The sequence below is a fragment of the Primulina eburnea genome, chromosome 10 (genome assembly GCF_022965805.1).
Source record: "Primulina eburnea isolate SZY01 chromosome 10, ASM2296580v1, whole genome shotgun sequence".
NCBI classification, from domain to species: Eukaryota; Viridiplantae; Streptophyta; class Magnoliopsida; order Lamiales; family Gesneriaceae; genus Primulina; species Primulina eburnea.
Genome location: NC_133110.1, coordinates 17335720 through 17357559, shown reverse-complemented (window position 1 = coordinate 17357559; position 21840 = coordinate 17335720). Strand labels below are relative to the sequence as shown.

Here is a 21840-nt window from a genome sequence, read left to right as displayed (position 1 = left end):
GACCAGCCACACACCAGCCCCTCCTAACCCACCTTAGGACCCTACTGGACCTACATGACTCACGGCCACAGCCCCATGCAAGCCCCACGATGCACACGCTCGCTATTTCCAGAAACTGCATCACCTGAGCCTCATCTCCCTTCACGCGACCGGCCGGCTTCGGGGATGGTTCCAGTGGGAGTCGAACCTTTCTTAGCCATGTCTCAGACCCACCAGGGTCTGGTCCATGGCTTGGATCGGTCCTTGCACTGTTGGCTCAGCCCCTTGCACGCGATCTCCCCAAAATCGAACCACCCCTTGAAAAACAACTCACGGCCTACAACATACACCGCCAAGTCTCGACTCCAGCCTAGAGACATCACACTCCTCGACATACTCAGTCCCTTAGGACCCTTGCTCGGCAGCCCCTTGCACCATAGTAACAAACACGAAATTATGCACAAGGAAAAATCGTTTTTATGCACTTTCAAAGCCAAAAAGCAACAATCAATAAAGGACTAAGAAACCTTCGAATACATCACACATGAAAGCAATTATACAGTGTGAATGATGCAAAAATAAAGATACATGGCGTGCCTTGGTGTATAGAAGCTCAAAAACTCGACAAACGCGTGTCAGGGAAGCACCTGAAGAGCGGGGAGAAGACTTGCTTGAAAGAAAAATGGAGGGGGCCGTATCTTGCAGCAAGGTGCTGCTGGTTTTTCACGTGGAAAAGCTGCTGAAGGAGAGGGGAGGGTGGCTGCTAGGTTAGGGGATGCTTAGGATTAAATAAATTAAGTTTGGTTAAGTTAATGACAACCTAATGGCCCCTAATAAAATTTTAAAAGGATTAATAGATTTTTGAGCTCAATAAACATTAAAACAAACACAACAAGCCCAATAATATTCCCAAAAAATATTCGTTTTGGTGCGTTTTTGAAAACATTGCTCGAACCCTCAAAAAGTCTCAAAATTCGGTAAAATTTGCGTACCGATAAAAACTACGACTCGGCGAGTAAAAATACTCACCAAGGACCAATTTCGAAAGATCATAATTAAAACACATCATATTAAAAAATTTAAAAAATTATTCAATAAAAATATTTTTCCTGGATATCGTCTGTCTCCGTTTCTCGTTCGAGCGCGAAATGCAACTTAATCCCTAATGCATGAAACTTTAAAATAAACAAGAAATAAACCCTTACCATGCGATAATCATGCATTAAATACATAAAAATATTTAAACACAAATTTTAATTAAATCCCTAGATTGCATAAATTCAGGTTACATACTTTAAATTTCTTGGACCTTACGGTTAATGTGGATGCCTCAGTTCATGCATCGTTCGATCACTTTGGTGTTGGACTGGTTGGGAGAGACATGCAAGGATATATCATTTTTGCTGAGGGCCGAGCACTTCCAGCAAAATTTACACCTCATCTTGCAGAACTCATTGTCATTAAGGAAGGTATTTCAAGGGCTTTAACATCTGGATGGACTACTTGGATAATTAAATCAGGGTAAAAACTTGTGTTAGACGGTCTCACGGATAATATTTGTGAGACTGATCTCTTATTTAGGTCATCCATGAAAAAGTATTACTTTTTATGCTAAAAGTATTACTTTTTATTGTAAATATGGGTAGGGTTGATCCGTCTCACAAATTAAGATCCGTGAGACGGTCTCACATTAGACCCACTCTTAAATCCGACGCTCTTGCAGCAGTTCATGCACTTATGGTTAATGCTCGGTAATCTATGGAGGCATCGATCTCATAGGACATTCGTTCACTCGACTCGCATTTACCTACCTCACCAGTCAAGCATTGCCCGAGGAGCACCAATTCAATTGCCCATCAGTTGGCGTACATATGTTTAATTTTTGGTAGGCAGCTCGTTTATGATGATGCAATTCCCTTGATTTTTTGGGACTTCTTATAAAACATGTCTTATGTTCTGCTCAATACTATCTATGATTGTTTTTTGAAAAAAATGTAGTGCAGACAAAAAATTTGAAAACAAAACGTGCTGACAAAAATAAAGAACTGTGTAATAAAATAAAGTACAACGGCTCGGTTCCCACTGGCAAGAATAACGGGTTCACCCCACCCTTTTCTCATCTCACATTCACACCAAATGATCGAAAATATAATTTCACTGAATCTTTGTAATCTGAAAGTAGGGAGGATTTCCCATTATTTTCCGTGGTCGTTTTACAATCAATGCTCCTTAGATTACTGAATAATCGCTTGTACTTCTGCTTCAGTTTACTTCTATGGTTGATTCCAGTTGTCTTAGGGGAAGACCCTTTTGTTTTCTATGACTGGACTGTGTCGTACATCGCCGCTGCTCCTCTCGGGGTCAAGCAACAGGTTGCTTTTTCTAATTTTCTCATTGTTATTTTTTTCCATTTTAAGTTCTAATTTACTTTTGCCCTTTTTCAATTGGAAACTTTTGTATTTTCTTGCGAGTGATAGGTCGAATATATTTGTGCTTGACTATTGTGTTCATGTAGAAGTTTAAGTTTTGGTGAAGTGGGAAGATTGAAGGAAGCTCAGTTTGTTCGGTTATTTGGTTGTTTTTTACTATTTTTGTACCTAGCTAGTCCCCCTCTGTAGCCTGAGAACTCTTAAAACGAGTCTTGAAACCTGATGGTTTTGAGTCCCTATGAAAGGCAGAATCAAGTTCAGTTACGATCTTATGCTTTCTAGTTTAGTTTCGTTATGTTCAGACCGGTTATAATCTAACTGTTTTAATCTGAACTGATTAGATTTTATCATACAATAACTCTACTACAAAATCTTATAATTTGTCTTGGCTGGCACCTCACTTTTAGTTTTTTTATCAACCAATAAGGAGAGGGTGTCACATCCTGTTGGTTTTCGGATGTCCGGGTAAGGACAGGGTCTCACATGCATAGCATCATGATCTCGCGTTTTACTTTGTAGCTGCTGTTGTCACCAGATACTGGTTGCTTATGCGTGATACATGCTAATGTTTTGTGCCCTGCTCTTCCTTGCTCAAGCTCTGTTGCCTTCACCATCTGTATGATTTATTTGAGGTTTTTTATGCACACACCATCCATCTGTGCATAGCCATACAACAATCAATGTTTGCATAACTGCCAGTGCTTTTAAGTTTTAAGTAAGATTATTCTATTAATTAATTTATTGTATTGTAATAAAAATATTAATGATTGTATTAATCATATATATATGTTAACCTTCTAGGCGTGAAATAATAAATTTTTGATTTAATTTATTACTTTTAAAGAGAATTATATTTAACTGCTCACTCAAGGTGTTTTTATTTGTTGAAACCATTTCAGATGGTAATCAGTTTTGGCATTTCTCATAGTGTCATTTCGGCCGCTAGTTTTCATATGTTCCTGCTAATTATCTCCACAATTTTGACCTATCAAGCTTCTTCCTCTTTTTTACTTCTATTTGTTCTTGTGCTCATGCCATAATTCTACTTTCTAGTTCACTGAATTTTTTTCTTTTCTCCCTCACAACTTTTAAAAAATTAATGTGTTGGCGATGTGATTTCATGTATAGTTAGTTATCTGTTGTCTCTGCTGTTAATTCTCTATGAGAGCGCCCACCAGCAGGCTGCATCTGACTCCTGAATATCATATTTTCAGGTGATAGGAATAGAGGGGCAATTTCCAGGTCCCATTCTGAATGTCACCACCAATTGGAATGTTGTTGTCAATGTCAAAAATAATCTAGACGAACCATTTCTTATCACATGGTATTTTTCTGTATTTCAGTATATTGACAATGATTATAGTACTGAAGTAACTGTTCTCGGCGAATTGTAGGAATGGCATTCAACAAAGAAAAAATTCGTGGCAAGATGGTGTTTCAGGGACAAACTGTCCCATTCCCGCTGGTTGGAACTGGACGTACCAATTTCAGGTCAAAGACCAGATAGGAAGTTTCTTTTACTTCCCTTCCCTTGGTTTCCAAAGGGCTGCTGGTGGATATGGTGGAATCATTGTTAACAACAGAGAAGTTATTCCTGTGCCTTTTGGCTTACCGGATGGAGATGTTACCCTCTTTATCAGTGATTGGTACATGAAGGATCATAAGGTTGGGGAAGGATATGTGATATTTTTCCTTTCATTGGTTATAAGTGTGAGATTATATTGAGTTATTTATAATAGTTAATGGATTAACAGAAACTCAGAGATGATATTGTGAGCAAAACTAGTCTTGGAGCTCCAGATGGTGTCCTAATTAACGGATTAGGTCCTTACCGATATAATGTAGATTTGGTGTCGGATGGTATATCCTACCAGATTATAAATGTTGAACCAGGTATTCCTCTTCTGGCTGCATAGGATGCCAAGTGCTGCCTTTCCCCTTCTCATGCCCGCATTAAACTTGTGCTTTATCATTTTTCTGTAGCTATTGTCATAGATGCTTAATTTTAAATTAGATATTAACAATTTTGTAGAGAATAGGGAACTATTTATGTGCATTTCATGATGGAATTTGTGGCATGGCTTGTGAGATATGAACATATAGGGGAGGACCTGACATAACTATTTCTCTTTGTTTTTGCTACTTGTAACTTGTATAATATAACATAAAGAGTAAAAATCAAGGTTCTAAAAGGCGTGAAGCGTCTCGAAGCGCGGATGTCGAACTCCAAGCTTTTCAAGCTTAAGCGAGATTAGCACAAGCTTAAGCGTGAAAAAGCGTTTTTATCTTTAGTGTAATTGTAATTATCTCAAACCAATAAATCGATAAAATAATACATAAATATGATAAATTAAGTCTGATGCATTAATTCTCATATTTATAAAAGCATAAAAATCTCAAAATTATAATCTTTATTTGTTTTTGCAACTAGATCACATTAAAAAATGCTAAATATTTGTCAAATCATTATCATACATCGTTAATCATAATTAAAATTAAAAAATAAACATCTAAATTATAAATTTAATTTATTATTTTAAAATAAAAAGACATACCTTCAAAATAAAAATTTAAAAATAAATAGATGCGATTAATTATTCTTAAAAACACTTAATTAAACGCTTTAATTACGCTTAATTCGGTCAAACTTCAGTTTATCCGCTTTTTCCCGCTTTTCTCCGAAGCGGAGCGTTTTTGTCGAGCTTCAAGCTTAAGCGCGTTTTTTAGAACACTGGTAAAAATTGATTCATGTTCAGAATATGGAGTCATGTAACGAACTGGAGTCATAACCATAAGAAATTCATTTGTTATTTTCTATGCGTGTTTATCATTCTCAGATCTTCTTCCAAGGTATAGTCGGATTGGAGTCCGGGTCGATTCACTATAACTTTAACTGCTTGACTTAAGCTAGACTAATAAATAACTGTAAGAGAACAAAATTATTGATCTAAATTAACTAACTAGAACAATTTCCAATTAAATATAACGGTATTCAACGATCAAGCAGGAACTCAAATTTGAATAAAGGGCTAGGACATACAAAGTTATTGAAACTCTACTATGTGGTCAAATTCTAGCTCAATCACTGTGAAATCCCGTAATTTATTGCAATACCTTTGTATGTCCTAGCCCTTTATTCAAATTTATTGCAATACAGTGATTGAGCTATTTAGTATTTCCAATAAATTTGGTTTGTTTAGGATTTGAAACACAGAGACGATTAATGGTCTCTGTGTTTTGCTATTTAGTATTTCCAATAAATTTGGTTTGTTTAGGATTTTTATCAAAACTCGAACCAGTCCACACCCCTAGACCCCTAGTTGTGGCAGCTTGCTTCAATAATGTAAAAGTTCAATCACATGTATTAATTCATTTACATCAATTATTCTGTTGATGAACTTTCTTGTAAAACAGGCAAAACCTATCGCTTCCGTGTTCACAATGTTGGAATCTCTACTAGCTTGAATTTCAGGATTCAAAATCATAATTTGATCCTTGTAGAAACTGAAGGGTCTTACACCATGCAACAGAACTACTCAAACATGGATATCCATGTAGGTCAGTCATATTCGTTCTTGGTAACAATGGATCAAAATGCATTCAGTGATTATTACATCGTTGCTAGTCCAAGGTTTACCGATTCATCAGCTTGGGCAAAGGCCACAGGAGTTGCTATATTACACTACTCAAATTCCCAGGGACCTGCTTCAGGTCCTCTTCCAGATCCTCCTGATGAACATGACACAGATTTCTCAATGAGTCAAGCAAGATCTATAAGGTTTTAGCTAAACAAAGTCATTCTTTTTATTTTTGTTTACTTTATAAATTTGTGAAATATTTACCTGAACATTGTTTATCTTACTCTGAAACAAATGGCTTTAATTTTACTGGATGGACTTCTGTATGCACCTTTCAATTTTCATAATATGGTCTTATATTCCCAAGGAAGGTATATCACATCATGATGTTTTAGATCATTGCTTGAGAATCAAACTTTAATTGATCCTCTCTCATATCATTTTTTCTATTTCTTTGAAAATAATTGTATGTTGCGTAATTCATATGAGCATAATCTTTGATTTTAGATATTTAACTTACAGCTTTGTTAATACAGATGGAATGTTTCTGCTGGAGCCGCCCGTCCAAATCCGCAAGGATCTTTTAGATATGGGCAAATATCTGTGACAGATGTATATGTCATCCTTAATAGGCTTCCAGAACTTGTCGATGGAAAATGGCGTAACACTCTAAATGGGATTTCTTATATAGCTCCTTCAACACCTCTCATGCTTGCTTTGCAATTTAAGGTCCCAGGGATCTTCAAGCTTGATTTTCCTAAGAGGATGATGAATAGACCTGCAAAAGTTGACACGTCTGTCATTAACGGAACTTTCAAAGGATTTATAGAAATTATTTTTCAAAACAATTCTACCTCTATTCATAGTTACCATCTAGACGGATACTCCTTTTTTGTTGTGGGGTAAGAACGAAATTTTAGTATTTTCAGGTTATTTCAGTGCTTCATTCTTCTAATTTTGGTAAGGGAAAAATCTGAAAGTTTGACACTTCTTGTTGACCCACAGGATGGATTATGGGGTGTGGACCGAGAACAGCAGAAGCACTTATAACAAATGGGATGGGGTGGCTCGATGCACTACCCAGGTAGTCATTGTCCTATATCTTTTACTTGAAGTTTTTATTTATTTATTTAATTATATATTTTGCTGTCAATTGCCTAGCCAACTGCATTTGGATGGAAAAGTTGTTAAAAAACGGTTTTTATGTTAGAAAAAACCATTTTCTAGAAAAGGAGTGTGCATGGCTGTATGGCTGGCTTTTGCTTTTAAAAAAGTGTTGAGTTGCGGTTTTTAGTGTTTTTTCAGTGTCTCTTTGGAAACTAAAAGAAATTACATAATATTTCTGGGAAAATAATCTTTTTAACTATTTTATCCTTGTATGATACTCATTTTTCTTTTGAGAGATTTAAATTTTTTTATTAGCAATATTTTTTAAAAATAAGAGCTTGTGGTTTCTAAATATTTGTATTTGATTGTCCCCATTCCCGGATGTCCTTGGGTAGGTAGAAAATTATTGGATGAAGCAGCTTTAATGTCTGCAGTTTTTTTTTATTATGATATACATACATTTAAAAAAAGGGGAAATTCTGGAATCCATTTTGATGTGACTCTGTTACTTTGCTTTAAGGTCATTTGTTGGATTACGGCATCTTAGACATGCAAATAGTCCACAGCTTCTTCACTGTATCAGAGAGAGAACCAAAAGTTTAAAATAAACAATTGTTGTAGCAGATGCCAAAACTATTTGACGGATTGATCAACAAATTGAGACTTTTTGTTTGATCATGGATATCATGTGATTATTAACATAAATTTGGTTCCCAAAGAAGAAATGGACATCCCATTGCTTCACTTGTAAATGCTTATGTAACGTCCCGGATTCGACGATTGTTCTCACTGTACCAAGACGAGTCTTTTCGGCGTTCTTATGTTCTCAATCACATGCACCCTAAGAAACTTCCGAGGGGGTCACCCATCCCATAATTGCCCAAGTCAAGCACACTTTACCTTGGATTTCTTATGTGATGAGCTACCAAAAAGAAGATGCACCTTCTTGATATGAGTAGTACATATCAAATCTTTTAAGTCCTCCTCAACTGCACAGTTTCATACCTGAACAGTTTTAGAATCCCTCTCATTCCGACGCGAGATCGGTTCATTTATGTTCCCTTCGCCTAGAACCCTGCCAAGAGTCGCTCATTGTCCGTGTAACCTCATGGCACCGGTGATCACTCCTCGCTCTCTTCGGGCCCACAGCTTATCATGCTAAAAGGCGTATCCATATGGGTGCATTTTTTTCATATCATCGAACAATTTTTGGGAAAAATGAAATGCTGTAGCTAATACCATGTGGTTCCCTCACAAAATTTCTGGTATCGATTTGAATTACGTTGTTAGAGAAAATACTTAGATAATTTTTGGACTTAACGTTACACGTACAAAACCACGAATTTGTAGATACATTTTACTGTTACACGTTCAAAACCACGAATTTGTAGATACATTTTACTGCCGCCAGTAATCTGGTTATTGGGTTTGTCTTACTCTACTCTTTCCTACTTGTTTTTTCCGAACGATAATATTAGGAGTGTTTTGAAAATTCCATTTTGTTACTTGTCAGGTTTTTCCTGGCGCTTGGACGGCTATTTTAGTTTCTCTTGATAATGCTGGGATGTGGAACCTTCGTACACAAAACCTTGACTCATGGTATCGTGGTCAGGAACTTTATCTCAGCGTTGTGAATCCGGAGGAAGACAAAGACGAGGTTCCATTACCTTATGATGTCATCTATTGTGGTTCACTCTCTTTTTTACAGAAGTAAGCAATCAAATATGTTTCCTATATTTTTTATTTCAAAACATACTTTCTCCTCTTTTTTGTGCACTTAACGTGGTTTTTTCTCTAGAGATCAAATCGATATATTTTAAAATTGATGTTAGTTGAGTATACGATATATTTTATGTAATTTTTATTATTAAAAGAAATTCTATTATATTTATTTTATTCAAATTTTTTTCAATTATATAAGAAAGAGGTGATGATTGTAATGTAAACCAAGATGGATTAATGGATTGTAAGCCCCACCTGGGCATCGTCTCATGTCAGTAAGCATCGTGCTTGAACCACATGATTCCTGTTATATTGCTTCACCGTTTTTCTACAATCAAATTTTAGTAAGGTGGTAACATCTGTTACGTTGCGGCTCTTGCAGGGACCAGTCTCACAGAGTCAACTTCTCTGAAGCACCATCTCTGGATAAAGCCATCCACATTGCTATGCTTGTACTTCTTTTGGCTTTGTCAATATTCTCAGGTGCCCACTAACTCGAAGAATTAGTTTAAGCATTGCTATTAATTATTAAAAAAAAGAAATCATGATCTCTGGAATTAACATAACCCAAGCCAGGATTTGTTGCCTGGAGTCATCTTAAACGTTCGTTTTCTGCACAAAGGATATGGAAAGTTCTGTATTTGTACATTTTCCTTTTAGCAATTAAGGTTCTGTATGTTTGGTCAAGCAGGCGGTGTGGTGTGTAAGAGCAGCACTTTGCATATGTATTACCTAAAATGTTTAAATTTCTATCTATTAAGTTCGAAAGTTTTTACTATATTCGAAGTGTCTGAATTGCTCTGATTATTGTCTGAATAATTTGTGATACAGAGAGTCTCTAAAGGTATATTATGATTATGAAGATGTGCATATCAATGTGCTGCATTTCACAATTATAATAGACTTCTGCATTAGTGTGACCATGCCGCTTTAGAAATACGAATGCATAGTGTTTATTATTCATCTTTCAGTATTCCATTACAGAAATATGAGTTTCTTTAAGACACCAATTTCGTGTATTACAAAGTAGCCCTCTAGAAATAATACTGTCACCTTATTATGTAACTATTTTCTCTTAAAGGCCTTGAGAATCTTATGCTTACTTTCTCATGAATATGTTGTTCACCTCCGTGTCCACAAATAAAGTGACAGTTATCTATTGATTGTACAATTTGGATATGCTTAATTATATTCAACACCAATAAGGTGACAGTTATCTATTGATTGAATGTACAATTTGGGGTAAACACGATGGATAAATATCATATATATAATATATATACAATTTGGGGTAAACACGATGGATAAATATCATATATATAATTTATATATATATATATATGAATGTTTTAGCAATTGTACTTTCACAAACGTAAATGCAAGCCGTTTCATGTTGCAAGCAGCGGCGGAAGGAGAGCTTCAAACCCGGGTGGTCCAAAAAAATTTAAAAAAATTTATATGTAAAATTTTTTTAATAATTTTGGATAAATATGATATTAGCCCGGGTAAATCAATTTAAAATATTAATGGATTTTAGAGTTTAAAATTTTAGCCCGAATAGGATGGAATTCCTGACTCTGCCACTGGTTGCAAGACAATCTCCAACCGGACTCTATCTTAATGTCTGATGCTAAGATAGCGTCTGTTTCTCTCCTCCAATGCAGCGCTATCTTCTGGGCTCACCAAATTTTGTGCAATATGATGCCATAGCGTTAGGTATTTTATTTTTTGGTTTTTCTTTGCATTTTGCAGTTGTTAATTTTAATAAACTTGTAAATATTTTTCTAAAAATATATCTAGTCTATAAATAATTAACTTACTTATTCTTTTATAATGTTATATTTAATTGAATAAATTGAATAAAATTATTATATAAATTTACATAATTATAATTTAAATTAATTAATTTTTAAAATCATTTCAATGTATAAATTAATTAATACAATATTAATGTATTGATATTTTAATTAACATGTTAATAAATATTTGTGGAATAAATTAGCTATAGTGCATAAAATAGTTGGGAATATTCTGATAATATTTTTTTTAGGTTAAAGTTAGCGAGTTGAAGATGAGGTTTGTATTTGATATAGATAATAAACTATCTTTGCGTAATGAGTTGTAGATTACCTAAAATTCCAACATGATCACCACCAGTTGAAAGGAATTTTGCATAATTTCAGTGTTTAGGAAATTACATAAAAAATCCAAAGCATGACAAAACAATTCTAAGTTTCTATACTTCCATTCTTCAAATATTTCCTTCCCTTCTCTTCTTGACTTTATCTACTGCTTCATCGACTGTTCTAACTTAGCAACTGGATCAATGAGTTCTTCAAAGTCTTCGGTTCGATCTCCATATGATTAGCCTCCAAGAAGGAACTACTATGTTAGCTTATATCGTACAAGTGGTCGTGCAGATGTTATCGGTGTGTGGGATAGGACACTCCTTAATATTACATATTACAGTAGTCGTGTCGATAGGACAATCCTTAAAAATATTTATGACGATTATTTCAACAAGATAATGATTCAGAATGTAGGTTGTGGTGGGAGTGAAGTGATTTTTGCATATTAAACAAACATAGCATACAACGGCGGCGAAATCTTTCCTATATCTACCAAATTCATACGCTGATGTTCTCCAAGTTGCCAAGAAAGGGTTCTTTTATTTTTTCTCTTTCTTTTTCTTAATGATGTTTTTAGCAAAACTTTGCATCCATTTATCATGATATTGTGTATAGATCAAGTATATATATGCTCTGACTTATCTTGAATACCTGTACTCTGAGCACATTCGACACTGAGCCATTGAAGGTCGTAACGTTAACATCGATCACTTGAAGTCCCAAAGAGTCCATGGCTTCCATCAACATTGAAAAGCCGCTTCGCCTTACTTTACATACAAGTTTCAGCAAGAAATCTTTGGTCCCAAGTTGGCTTACCTCAACCCGTGCCTAAAATTTGCAAGAAATGTAAAATAAGTACATGCGAACTTCTTCTAAAATCCAAATAAAGTCATTAACAATCATGTTTACTTCTGCTGGTTTGTTTTCATTAGCTCCGGATTGACCTGCACTGAGGTTAAAAGCAGGTGCCTTCTCTTCAACATTTTTACCATATATTTTGCCACAATGGTCAACCTCCATTTCTTGTAGTTCATTCTCATAATGTTCAATAATTTCAAGCAGTTCCTCTATGTAAGCAGCTGCATCCCCCAATGTGGCGAGTCTGTTCATCTGTGAGCAAAGAAGAGAATGAACAAACTTATTGGCTTAAAAAAATGGAAATGTTTTTTTTTTTTTTGCAGGACCTTAGAAATATTTGGGACTAGTGCCCGAAGAGTAAAGATCCCATCTTTTATTCTCTTTCTCCTGTTTCTCTCCGTGACAAGATTCTTTGATTTGTACTGTCCATTTTCTGCGGTCTGCCAACTCTTAAGACTTCTCTTCCACGAGATTATGCTCGATGAATCTGCCCATTTTCTACTAATTCTTTTTGGTTTCATTATGGCAAGAACGGGATCACTTGGAAGGCAAGAATCAGTAGATGATCCTTCCAAGTACGTTTGCGACATTGGAGGAATGAAATTCGTAGGAGACCATTTGTCTACATAGTTCACATAATCATGCGAATCACCAAATATGCTTTCTTGTTTAGTTGAGACTCTAAACCGGGTGTAAATGTAATCTATGATCTTTGGATTTTTGGGTACCTGGAAACATAATCAGCAAATGAGCAATATTTTGTCATTGTTTTGTTAAAACATGAGATAAGCACATCAATATTTCAAGAAAGAACGCAGTTTTTTTACATGATTTGCAGTAAAGAGCTCTATCAGACCACAAGCTATTGGAATGAGAACTTGGGTTCCAGTTAGTTCCTGCAGGAAAGGGTAGTGCCATAAGTTCAGATAGATGAAACTGGTAATTCTTTTAATAAGTTTATTATAAAACATTATGCATCCATTGTCTTGAGTTCGCAAGGACGTTTCTGTTGGTAACTGTTTAGTTTTTCAAAAGCTTGACAGCCAAATCGCTTTGTTCAAAAGCTCGTAATGATGAAAAATGATCCAATTATAGTATTTGTATCCTACCACAAATAAAAACAACAGAGCAGAGCCTCTTATTAAGAAAAATTATCATGTTATCGCCGTTGGAACTTCAAAATCTCTATGTCAATATGAAGAGATAATCAAGAAAGTACATTATCTGAAGCAGAGACATTGCCACGGCATATCCATTCTGGTTGCTTTGTTACCACCACCTCCCCATGAATCCTGATCAATGGCACCTCAAACATTACACATTCTTGATTCTCAAATAGAATAGAATAGGCCGGAGCAGACCGGACAGAAATTTCACTATAATCATGGGAAACTAAACATCGAAATACTAAAGGAATGTGAAATGGTATTTTTGTGCATATATATTGTAAGCATATAACGTAGAAATACACGAATAATCTCCAACCCCATTCTCCGCCACCGGCCAGACCCAGTAGCCGAGAACGGGGGCATCACTCCTTAAATGAAACATCACCAAGTTTCCCACATTTCTACTCCAACTGTACCAAACAAAAGTAGACAAGCCAAAGATTACCCAGAATACAATGGCAAGTAAGAAGGCAACCGAGCCAGCGCTTGACAAGCCTTAGTTCTCACCAAATGCTTAAAACAAGTATCCTTACACTCATTTCTTTCCAAACCACTTCCACCATCAACAAATTCTATGTTCTCAAGTACTCTATCTGCACCGCTGCAACAACATGAACCCCACTCGATAAACCTGAACAAAACAACTATCAAGAACTAGAAAACGTAAAAAAAAAGGTGAAACCCCAGAAACTATCGGATATCATACATGCCATTAGCATTACACAAAACAAAATCCCATGAAGCAGTAGCAAAATAGTACCTCGAAGGGTCATTCCCAAACTTCCAAATGATACAATAGTCCCATGCCTTGCTCTGTACAAGGGGTCTTACCCAGTCTAATGCTCCCTCTAAAAAAGCTGCCATGTCTCCAACCTTTTGAACGATTCTTCGATATATAGTATATACACAAAGAAAACTTTTAGCTTCAAGGGTCCATTTATAATAAGACAAAAAATCAAATTTTTTGCAGGCAAATGTTTCAACTGTTGGTTTTGTAAATCAAAATACATTATACTGTTAGTGTTATACTGTAGGGCCATGTCTTTGACGACAAGCTAACTACCTTCACGGAATAAAGTGTCCTATCCCTTCTGTATAAAATTTGTCAGAAGAATCTGATATCGTGTCTTCTCTGTCTCTCTCTCTACTCCTATCATTGCTTTAACAGTCATGTAAAACAGAATTATGGTGATAGGATGCAAAAATAGGCAAATATTTGTACCCAAATTGTTGCCCAAGAATTGTTCAAAAGCACTGTAAGTGAACATGGCAATGACGATTGACGATTCATTTTTCTATGTTAAACTTATGGCTAAGTAGTAAGCATGTTAATTTATGGTTCAATGGCTCTTTTTTACGGGTAATTAAGGATTTGTCCATGTAAACCTTTTATTCGAAGGTAAGAATTTTTTCGGTTGTCTTTTTACTTTGTTCCTTGGGCGGTTTATTAGTAATATTTTCATAATCGGATCGGTCTACCTTCAAACATGGATCGTTTTGACTTAATGATAGGACCGAAATACTCTTATATTATATAAATATTAATATAATATAATGAATGATATATTTTAAGTTTTAAAACCTAAAATATGTATATAAATAGATAAAAAAATATATATTTACCAAAGTTTAAAAGCTAAATATCTATATATGTAATTTTATTTTCGATCAATGATTATCCTGCTTGTGACAAATACTGATAAAATATAAATATTTCCCACCATTTTTACTTCGAGACCTTTAATTATGAATGTGAATACTCGCCTTAAATATTCGAAGGAAAAATATACATGTTTTAAATGCTTGATAACATTTTATTTATATTTCAGTTGATATAAAATACGTCTATATAAAAGTTTATTAAATTTTCATGTCATTTGATCAAATTTCAAGGTTAATAAATCCTTACAATCGAAAGGAGGTTATATTGTTATCCGAGTTCGATAATAAGGGTGGTTACGAGTCGAGTAGTTCCGGTAATTGGATAGTTCAAATCGATACATAGAATAAACATGAGATTGATGCTTACTCTCTCCTAATAAGATGTTTGGTTGCACTTATTGATGAAACATTGAATTCTCGCACCCAAGCCGCAACGGAAATTTTTATGTCTCGACAATAGAAATTGTAATGCCCGAGAATTTATATCATGCTAATCTACGATTATTGATTTTGAGTTGATATAATTATGATGGATCGTTTCGAGGCTTGAAATGTGATTGCATGTGTTATCGAATGTGCGAGGACAGTATCTCTCGCGCACATGCGCGACGTGATGCGCGCACATGCGCGAGGTGGGCAAAAGACCTCGCGCATCTGCGCGGAGTGAGGGCGCGCATATGCGCGAGTCATGCGAGAAGTTAAACTGAATTCCAGTGGACCTCGCGCATATGCGCGAAACGTGGGCGCGCATATGCGCGAGCTGCCGTGCTAGGAACGCGCCGAGACATATTTTCTGGCGCATATGCGCCAAGAAGGGTCGCGCATATGCGCGAGACGTGCTGACCAAAGGAAGAGCCACCTAGCTAATACATGCAGGATATATATATATAAAAGTTAGAAGCTTCTCCCTTCATTACCAACGAAAAGAAAAGGAAAAACGAGGCTAACTTCAAATTCTTGATTCTAGATTTGGATTTGTGAGAAATCCGCTCGTCTGATTTTGAATCCGACTTCAGTACTGTGTTCCTATCGACACAGGCTTCAACTGGACATTGAGTGTTGAGAGACTTTGAATTCCAGACAGGAACGTCGTCAGAACTGCAATAAAAGAAAGGTAAAAGTCAATGTGGTACTGGGAGAACGACTCGAGTAGAATATACTTGAGTTCCCTAAATCACATACTTATTGTTATTATTTACATTGATTTGAATTGATATGCTTGTTCTATTGATTTATAGAAGCATGTATTAGATGAGTATTAGACGAGTGATCTTGTGACATAAGTGCCGATAGTCATGGAATCGTCACTGGCACATTGCACATTGTCACAAGATAGTGATTTGGCGATAGTACCAAAGTCTGTGACGGATAGGTCAAGACACCGGATGTTTGGTTATATCGAAGTGGATAGAATTGGAGTTTCTTCTATTACTGATGTTCGATATGGAATACCAACGTCTGAAAACCGGGATTCCTAGACTAGGATCGAGTCTAGTCTGAGACGTGGAGTCACGAGTCTGATTAATGATTTTATAATGATTATGTTTCCGATTTTGATACATGTTACTGATATTTCTAACATGCTTTTATATTATTATATGATTGCATGTTTCGTTGATTTATACTGGGATATATTTCTCACTGGAGTTATCCGGCTGTTGTCGTGTTTGTATGTGTGCATGGCAACAGGTGCGACAGGTTCAGGGTCGAGGAGATGAGAGATCGTGATTAGAGTGGAGACTACGGACGTTGACGTTGCTGTAGATAGGATTTAGCACTTGACAGTTAGTTGTTGAACCTTAGTTTGAGTTGATGTTTATTGTACAAGACTTGTACTGTTATACTGATATGTATATTAGATTGAATTCCATTACGTTCCGCATTTAATATTGTATTTGAAAAAAAAAATTTAGACCCCGTTTATTATAATTGATTAAATTGTCCCAATAATGATTAAGAACATGATTAGCGTCCGGGTCCCCACATAAATGGTGCTTGGGCGTCGTGTATTTAAATCATTCATAGGGCGTTTGGAATTATACGTTCGCATATAAAACGCTGGACTTCAAACAATTACGGTTTTTTAAGCGAATATAGTCCTTCTTGTAAATCTCTACGAACGAAACTCGTATTTGATCGTCTAATTGGGTCCACGATCGGAAACTATTTTTCTTGCTTGAATTGCAATAGAAATCGCAAGTGATTTGTGTGTTGAGAGTGTAGCCTTTGAATTTCCGAAATCCAAAGACGGTGCAGCGACGTTGACATAAGAAAAGTGATGGCCGAATTTTAGATAAAATTCCTTCAATTGACGGTGAATTTTCTTGGTGGAAGTTAATTGATTCTTAATCAATGATTAATTGAAGCATAATTAAATCATTGATCCAAAATATCTTAGATGAATTGATTTGCATTCTTTTCTTCAATTCAACATAGCCGAATTTTTTCGTCAAAACTTGTAAAGTGGCCGAGAGCTTCAAGGGGAGGGAGAGGAGTCTTATGCTTGTGTTGTGTGCAAAAATTTCTTTTTTGTAATTATGATCCCTTATGGTATATTTATAAAGTACGACTCCTGATCTTATCAAGAGTTTATTTTCCACAAGGATTCCTAGTCCTTGTGGTACTAGAACTCTATGTCATTATTTTAAAACTCCTCTATAATTAATATATATATATATATATGGTACTAGAACTCTATGTCATTATTTTAAAACTCCTCTATAATTAATATATATATATATATATATATATATATATATATATATATTTTAAATGTTAAGTAATTTTCAAGGAGAGTTTCGAATTTCATTATTTATAAAAAAAAATTTCGGATTTTAAAGTTAAAAGTAAGAGACGTTTCATACTATGCAAAAAATATAAATGTTTATCAATAAGGAAAGAAAACTCTTTTAAATATTTCTTTCTTCCAATGAAAATTTTCTCTCCCGAAGAGTATTTCACAAATCTAATATCATAATTAGGACACCTAAAATATAACATGATCCATGTAAAATTCGAGCTCCAAGAGTTGCAAATCTCGCTGGTCTCAGCTGTCGCAAGGCGAGGCCACGTCTTAGCAGAAATATTGTTCTGGTTTATGCTTCAGTTACTCCCATTAGGCTTGCCCACACTTTAAGCAAAATTCTCTTCTGCCTTATTCTCACATCAAGGTTCATCTTGTGTTTTCCAAATATGATTAAAAAGCACCTTTTTTCCAAGACCATAAAACTTGCCCCTAAAACAAAATGAAAAAAAAAAATTCATAAATTAAGCATAATAAAAGGAGAGAACAACGAGAATATGATAACAAAAATATAAACTAATATGAGCATATCAGTTTGTTGGAAATTTGAAAGAGGCAATCAAATATCTTCGGTATTAACTACAATACGACAACCATGTAACCATGTTACTACCTATGCTTTTTCAATATGTTTTTTCAAATTTATTGAATATCGTAACGATGTTGTTATGCGTGAATTTGTTTTAAGTATGGATGAATTGTTTTAAAAATATTGTAAGAATATCTCTATTGTCCATGGATTAGCAACCTTACTTCATCCTAATCAAAGTCAATGTAAATTAAAAATATTTTTTGAATCTTATCCTAAATTTCTTGAGAAGAATGTTGACAAGATCAAAAGAAGTCAATCACACATTCTCTCCAAGAATTATTTGATTTGTACACTAACAAAAATCATGGATCGAGTAAGCAGTCAGAGGAAAGGCCGATAGAAAGAGGAAAAATGTGAGCAATCAACTTTTTTCAAATTTTGAAACGACAAAAATTCAAAGGAATATATGTTACAACAAAAATTACAATGAGATCCATTTCTATTGAAGCTAGTACTTTTTTACCAAGAAATTCAAGCTAGTATTTTGAGACTCTAGAAAATTTTGATGTTCTAGATTGTTGGAAAGTAAATTCGCAATTTATCCGGTATTAGCAGTAATTACAACAGATTTCCTAGTCATTCAACGTTCAAATGTTCTGAATCAACATTTTCAGTATGCGGTAAAGTCATTGATGAACAAATAACTAATTTAAAACTAAAAATGATTGCATGCTCATATGCTTACAAGATTACTTTGGAGCAGAAAAAAGAATAAGATCTTTGGAGCTATATAAGAATTTCAAAGCTCAAATACCGGGGTGATATAAAGTATTCCAAATAATTTTAATAAATCGTCATGAATTTTAAATTTTTACTTTTAGAAATCAATGTTTAATTTTTTTTTATGATGCATGTTAGAACATTTCATGTTCGCAATCTTGATTTTGATATTAACAAAACTTGTTGTTGTGTTTCTAAAATATTTACTCAAGTGTGAAATTATTAAAACAAGAAGCAAGCTGAAACTCAATTAGACCAACTGAACGACCAGTTGAGTTGACCAATCGGGAAAATGTCCAGTAAGGCGAATTTGACCGTTGCAATTGCAAAAACAGTACAGAAACTTTTCAAACGGTCATATTCTTGAGTCTAACGTATATATCATTGTTGAAGCTTATAAATACAACATATTAAAGATCAAACAAGAGTTTTTGAAGAGGATTCAAAGCATGAGCAGTTAGCATGAAGAAATCAGCTAGTTGAGAGCACAAGCCCTTGTGTTGGAACTTTTCAAGTTCGCAATCTTGATTTTGATAGTAACAAAACTTGTTAATTGTGTTACTAATGATCTACCTAAGTTGTGCAGCATCTAGGATCACCTACGAGTTGTTTACATCTCAAAACTAAAGACCCAACTGATCGCTCAAAATGAATCAGTTCAACTGGCTACGTCATTTGAGCAGTACAGCTGATTGACCAGTTGATAGGTAATTCAGCAGGAAAACCTCAGAAGCCTGGCCAGCCGAATGAGTGTTCAACTGATGAAGAAACCGAACTGATCAGTCCAACTGAACGAGTGTGAAATCAGTTCCACTGAAGAGTCAACTGATTTCACCAGCCCAACTGAAAGATTAGTTCAAACTGACCAGTTCGAAGCATCAGTTAAAATATTTCGGTTATGGATGAAGATAAACTCTTTCAAGTGGATTCCAGCTGTTCGAGAAGGTACAAATCCATTATCCAGTCAAAGGACAATAATGGACGTTGCATGAGAGCATTAAAGACAAAACGCTTCAGAGGGACAGTAAAAAAGACGAGACACATAGTCCAAGAAGCCGATTCAAATGCAACTGATATAATAAATGAGTCTCACTGTACGAACAGCTTCCTCCGCCTATATAAAGAGAAGATCGGTGAAGACTCAAATAATAGAGGGAGCACATATACAATACTAGAGAGAAAAGGGCACGTCCAGTTGATTATCAGCTTTCAGAAGCACTTAAGCCCAAATGGAATTATTCATCGTGATATCTGCTTAGTTTAGAAGTCTGTTATCCCTTAGTGTGTGAGAACGTTTCTGTTCAGTTCTCACACACATTCACTCTCAATACCACCCAAATACATTCTTGCACAAAGACGTTAAACTTGTGTATGTAGTCTTTCTCACATAGACGTAAAACAAGTGTTGACTGGAAGTTGTTGTTTTCAGTCGTAGCTATGAGTTCAATTTAGGCAGTAGATAAGTCCTAGCTGAGTGGGCTTGTACACGTAGTTGTATAAATCAAAGTCTTCTAGTGTATCCTATCTGTGGAGATAGAAGGGGTGACGTAGGAGCAGTTGGAGTCTCCGAACATCCATAAACATATCTTGTGTATTTAACTGATTATCTATCGCTTTAAAATTGTTTTGTTTAGTAGAGCGTTCGTGTGTTCAGTTGTTACCATAACTGAAATACAAGAATGCAAAAACTAATATGTGTTCTTTCAGTTAGTCAGTTTACACAAGTTAAAATATTTTCTAATATTTTAGTTTTCTTTACGAAGGATTACTTTGAGTTTCTTCCTCTTATTTTTAAACCAAACTCGATTTAATTCATCGGTTTTAATACTCTTAGAACACGAGCTATTGAAGCTCATTGAAGGTTGTTGTGTACGAAATGTCTTCGAAGGCGCTAACACAAACGATCCATCAGTTGGTATCAGAGCAGGTTGTTCTAAGAAGAACATTTGAAGAAAACTGTGTTTTAAAAGGTATTACTCTAAAATAGTTTTAAAAGCTATTTGAAAACGTTTTATGCGAATTTAAAAACTATTTGAAAATATTTATATGTCGCTCTTTGGTAAAGAGTTAAGAGGATTGGTCCTGCAATTTTCGTTATGGCCACTTCTCCAATTTCCTAACCTTGGAGATCTTAATCAGTTTGCAGGGGACTGAGGAACATTTGCAAAGATGAACAGCTGAATTGCTCACTGAACAAGAAATCAGTTGAAAACCTACCAAGTCAGTTGTTCTTCAGACAAAACTCATATATGTTGGGATGTTGGTCGATTCTACCACCATCTGAACTTCACGTGAGCCTAGTCAGAGTCTGCTCGACTAGTTGGGTTAAGCAAAAAGGACAAGTTCAAAGCAGTTTTACTCGTTTCTCTAGCAAATTGGACTCACAACTGATGCAGCAGTTCAAAAAGTCAAGACAACCAGCTGATGGTATATCCAGTTCTGTCACAGAAACCAACTGATATATGATGTTATTTAAAAAATGCTATTGTTGTAGCAATTTTTCTTCTCTCAACTGATGTATGTACTCTTATGTAAATACATGGAAGTTTATTCAAATAAAACATCATGAGTATTCAGTTATGTCTCGTTGTGATTGAATAGATATTCTCAGTTTTCTTGTCTATAATGTTTGAATGATTAAGACTAATTAAATAATTCTCAAATACAGGCTTTCATTCACTTCCTGAGAGGGAGCGTTCTTTTTAACTTAAAACATGTATAATATCCATTTACTCTCTCAGTCAACTGATAAATACTATTTTAAATGTTTTTTCTACTCAGTTTAAAAGTTGTTTTTGATTCAGTTGTTAAGGGGGAGCTTTCAACAATTTGAATGTACTAACTCTTAAACTGAATATATTGCGCTTAGCTGCTCAAGTTTTGTAACTATCAAAAAAGGGGAGATTGTTGGAACTTTTCAAGTTCGCACTCTTGATTTTGATGGTAACAAAACTTGTTAATTGTGTTACTAATGATCTACCTTAGTTGTGCAGCGTCTAGGATCACCTACGAGTTGTTTACATCTCAAAACTAAAGACCCAACTGATCGCTCAAAATGAATCAGTTCAACTGGCTACGCCATTTGAGCAGTA

The 21840-nt window shown here is 35.1% G+C and overlaps 2 protein-coding genes across 3 annotated transcripts; one reads left to right on the top strand and one right to left on the bottom strand.

Annotated features, from left to right (window-relative positions):
- Positions 1 to 2036: 2036 nt before the first annotated feature.
- LOC140803167 (monocopper oxidase-like protein SKU5) lies at positions 2037 to 12338 on the top strand. Of its 2 annotated transcripts, XM_073158881.1 has the most exons (10): positions 2037 to 2351; positions 3623 to 3732; positions 3803 to 4073; positions 4163 to 4301; positions 5823 to 6186; positions 6523 to 6888; positions 6992 to 7070; positions 8607 to 8803; positions 9198 to 9298; positions 12126 to 12338. In XM_073158881.1, exons 1-10 carry the CDS (start codon positions 2202 to 2204, stop codon positions 12131 to 12133), a joined length of 1785 nt encoding a protein of 594 aa, XP_073014982.1. In that variant the 5' UTR covers positions 2037 to 2201; the 3' UTR covers positions 12134 to 12338. The 2 variants fall into 2 exon arrangements, with proteins under 2 accessions (XP_073014982.1, XP_073014981.1); XM_073158880.1 differs by lacking the exon at positions 12126 to 12338 and having other exon boundaries at positions 2039 to 2351; positions 9198 to 9580.
- LOC140803168 (transcription factor bHLH90-like) lies at positions 10952 to 13888 on the bottom strand. Its single transcript, XM_073158882.1, has 8 exons — positions 13732 to 13888; positions 13417 to 13602; positions 13022 to 13094; positions 12630 to 12698; positions 12129 to 12530; positions 11854 to 12054; positions 11596 to 11772; positions 10952 to 11184 (listed from the first exon to the last, which is right to left on the bottom strand). The coding sequence occupies exons 1-8, from the start codon at positions 13833 to 13835 to the stop codon at positions 11122 to 11124; spliced, it is 1275 nt and encodes a 424-aa protein (XP_073014983.1). The 5' UTR covers positions 13836 to 13888; the 3' UTR covers positions 10952 to 11121.
- Between the last annotated feature and the right edge of the window lie 7952 nt (positions 13889 to 21840).

What these genes read in the sequence shown, in the direction of transcription:
- LOC140803168 (XM_073158882.1), bottom strand. Translation starts at nt 13,835, where the DNA reads ATGGCAGCTTTTTTAGAGGGAGCATTAGACTGGGTAAGACCCCTTGTA. An exon ending in TTTGGGAATGACCCTTCGAG is followed by an intron (nt 13,603 to 13,731) that starts GTACTATTTTGC and finishes TGTTTTGTTCAG; the next exon opens with GTTTATCGAGTGGGGTTCAT. An exon ending in TAGTCCCAAATATTTCTAAG is followed by an intron (nt 12,055 to 12,128) that starts GTCCTGCAAAAA and finishes CTTTGCTCACAG; the next exon opens with ATGAACAGACTCGCCACATT.
- LOC140803167 (XM_073158880.1), top strand. Translation starts at nt 2,202, where the DNA reads ATGCTCCTTAGATTACTGAATAATCGCTTGTACTTCTGCTTCAGTTTA. An exon ending in CTCTCGGGGTCAAGCAACAG is followed by an intron (nt 2,352 to 3,622) that starts GTTGCTTTTTCT and finishes TCATATTTTCAG; the next exon opens with GTGATAGGAATAGAGGGGCA. An exon ending in GAACCATTTCTTATCACATG is followed by an intron (nt 3,733 to 3,802) that starts GTATTTTTCTGT and finishes GGCGAATTGTAG; the next exon opens with GAATGGCATTCAACAAAGAA.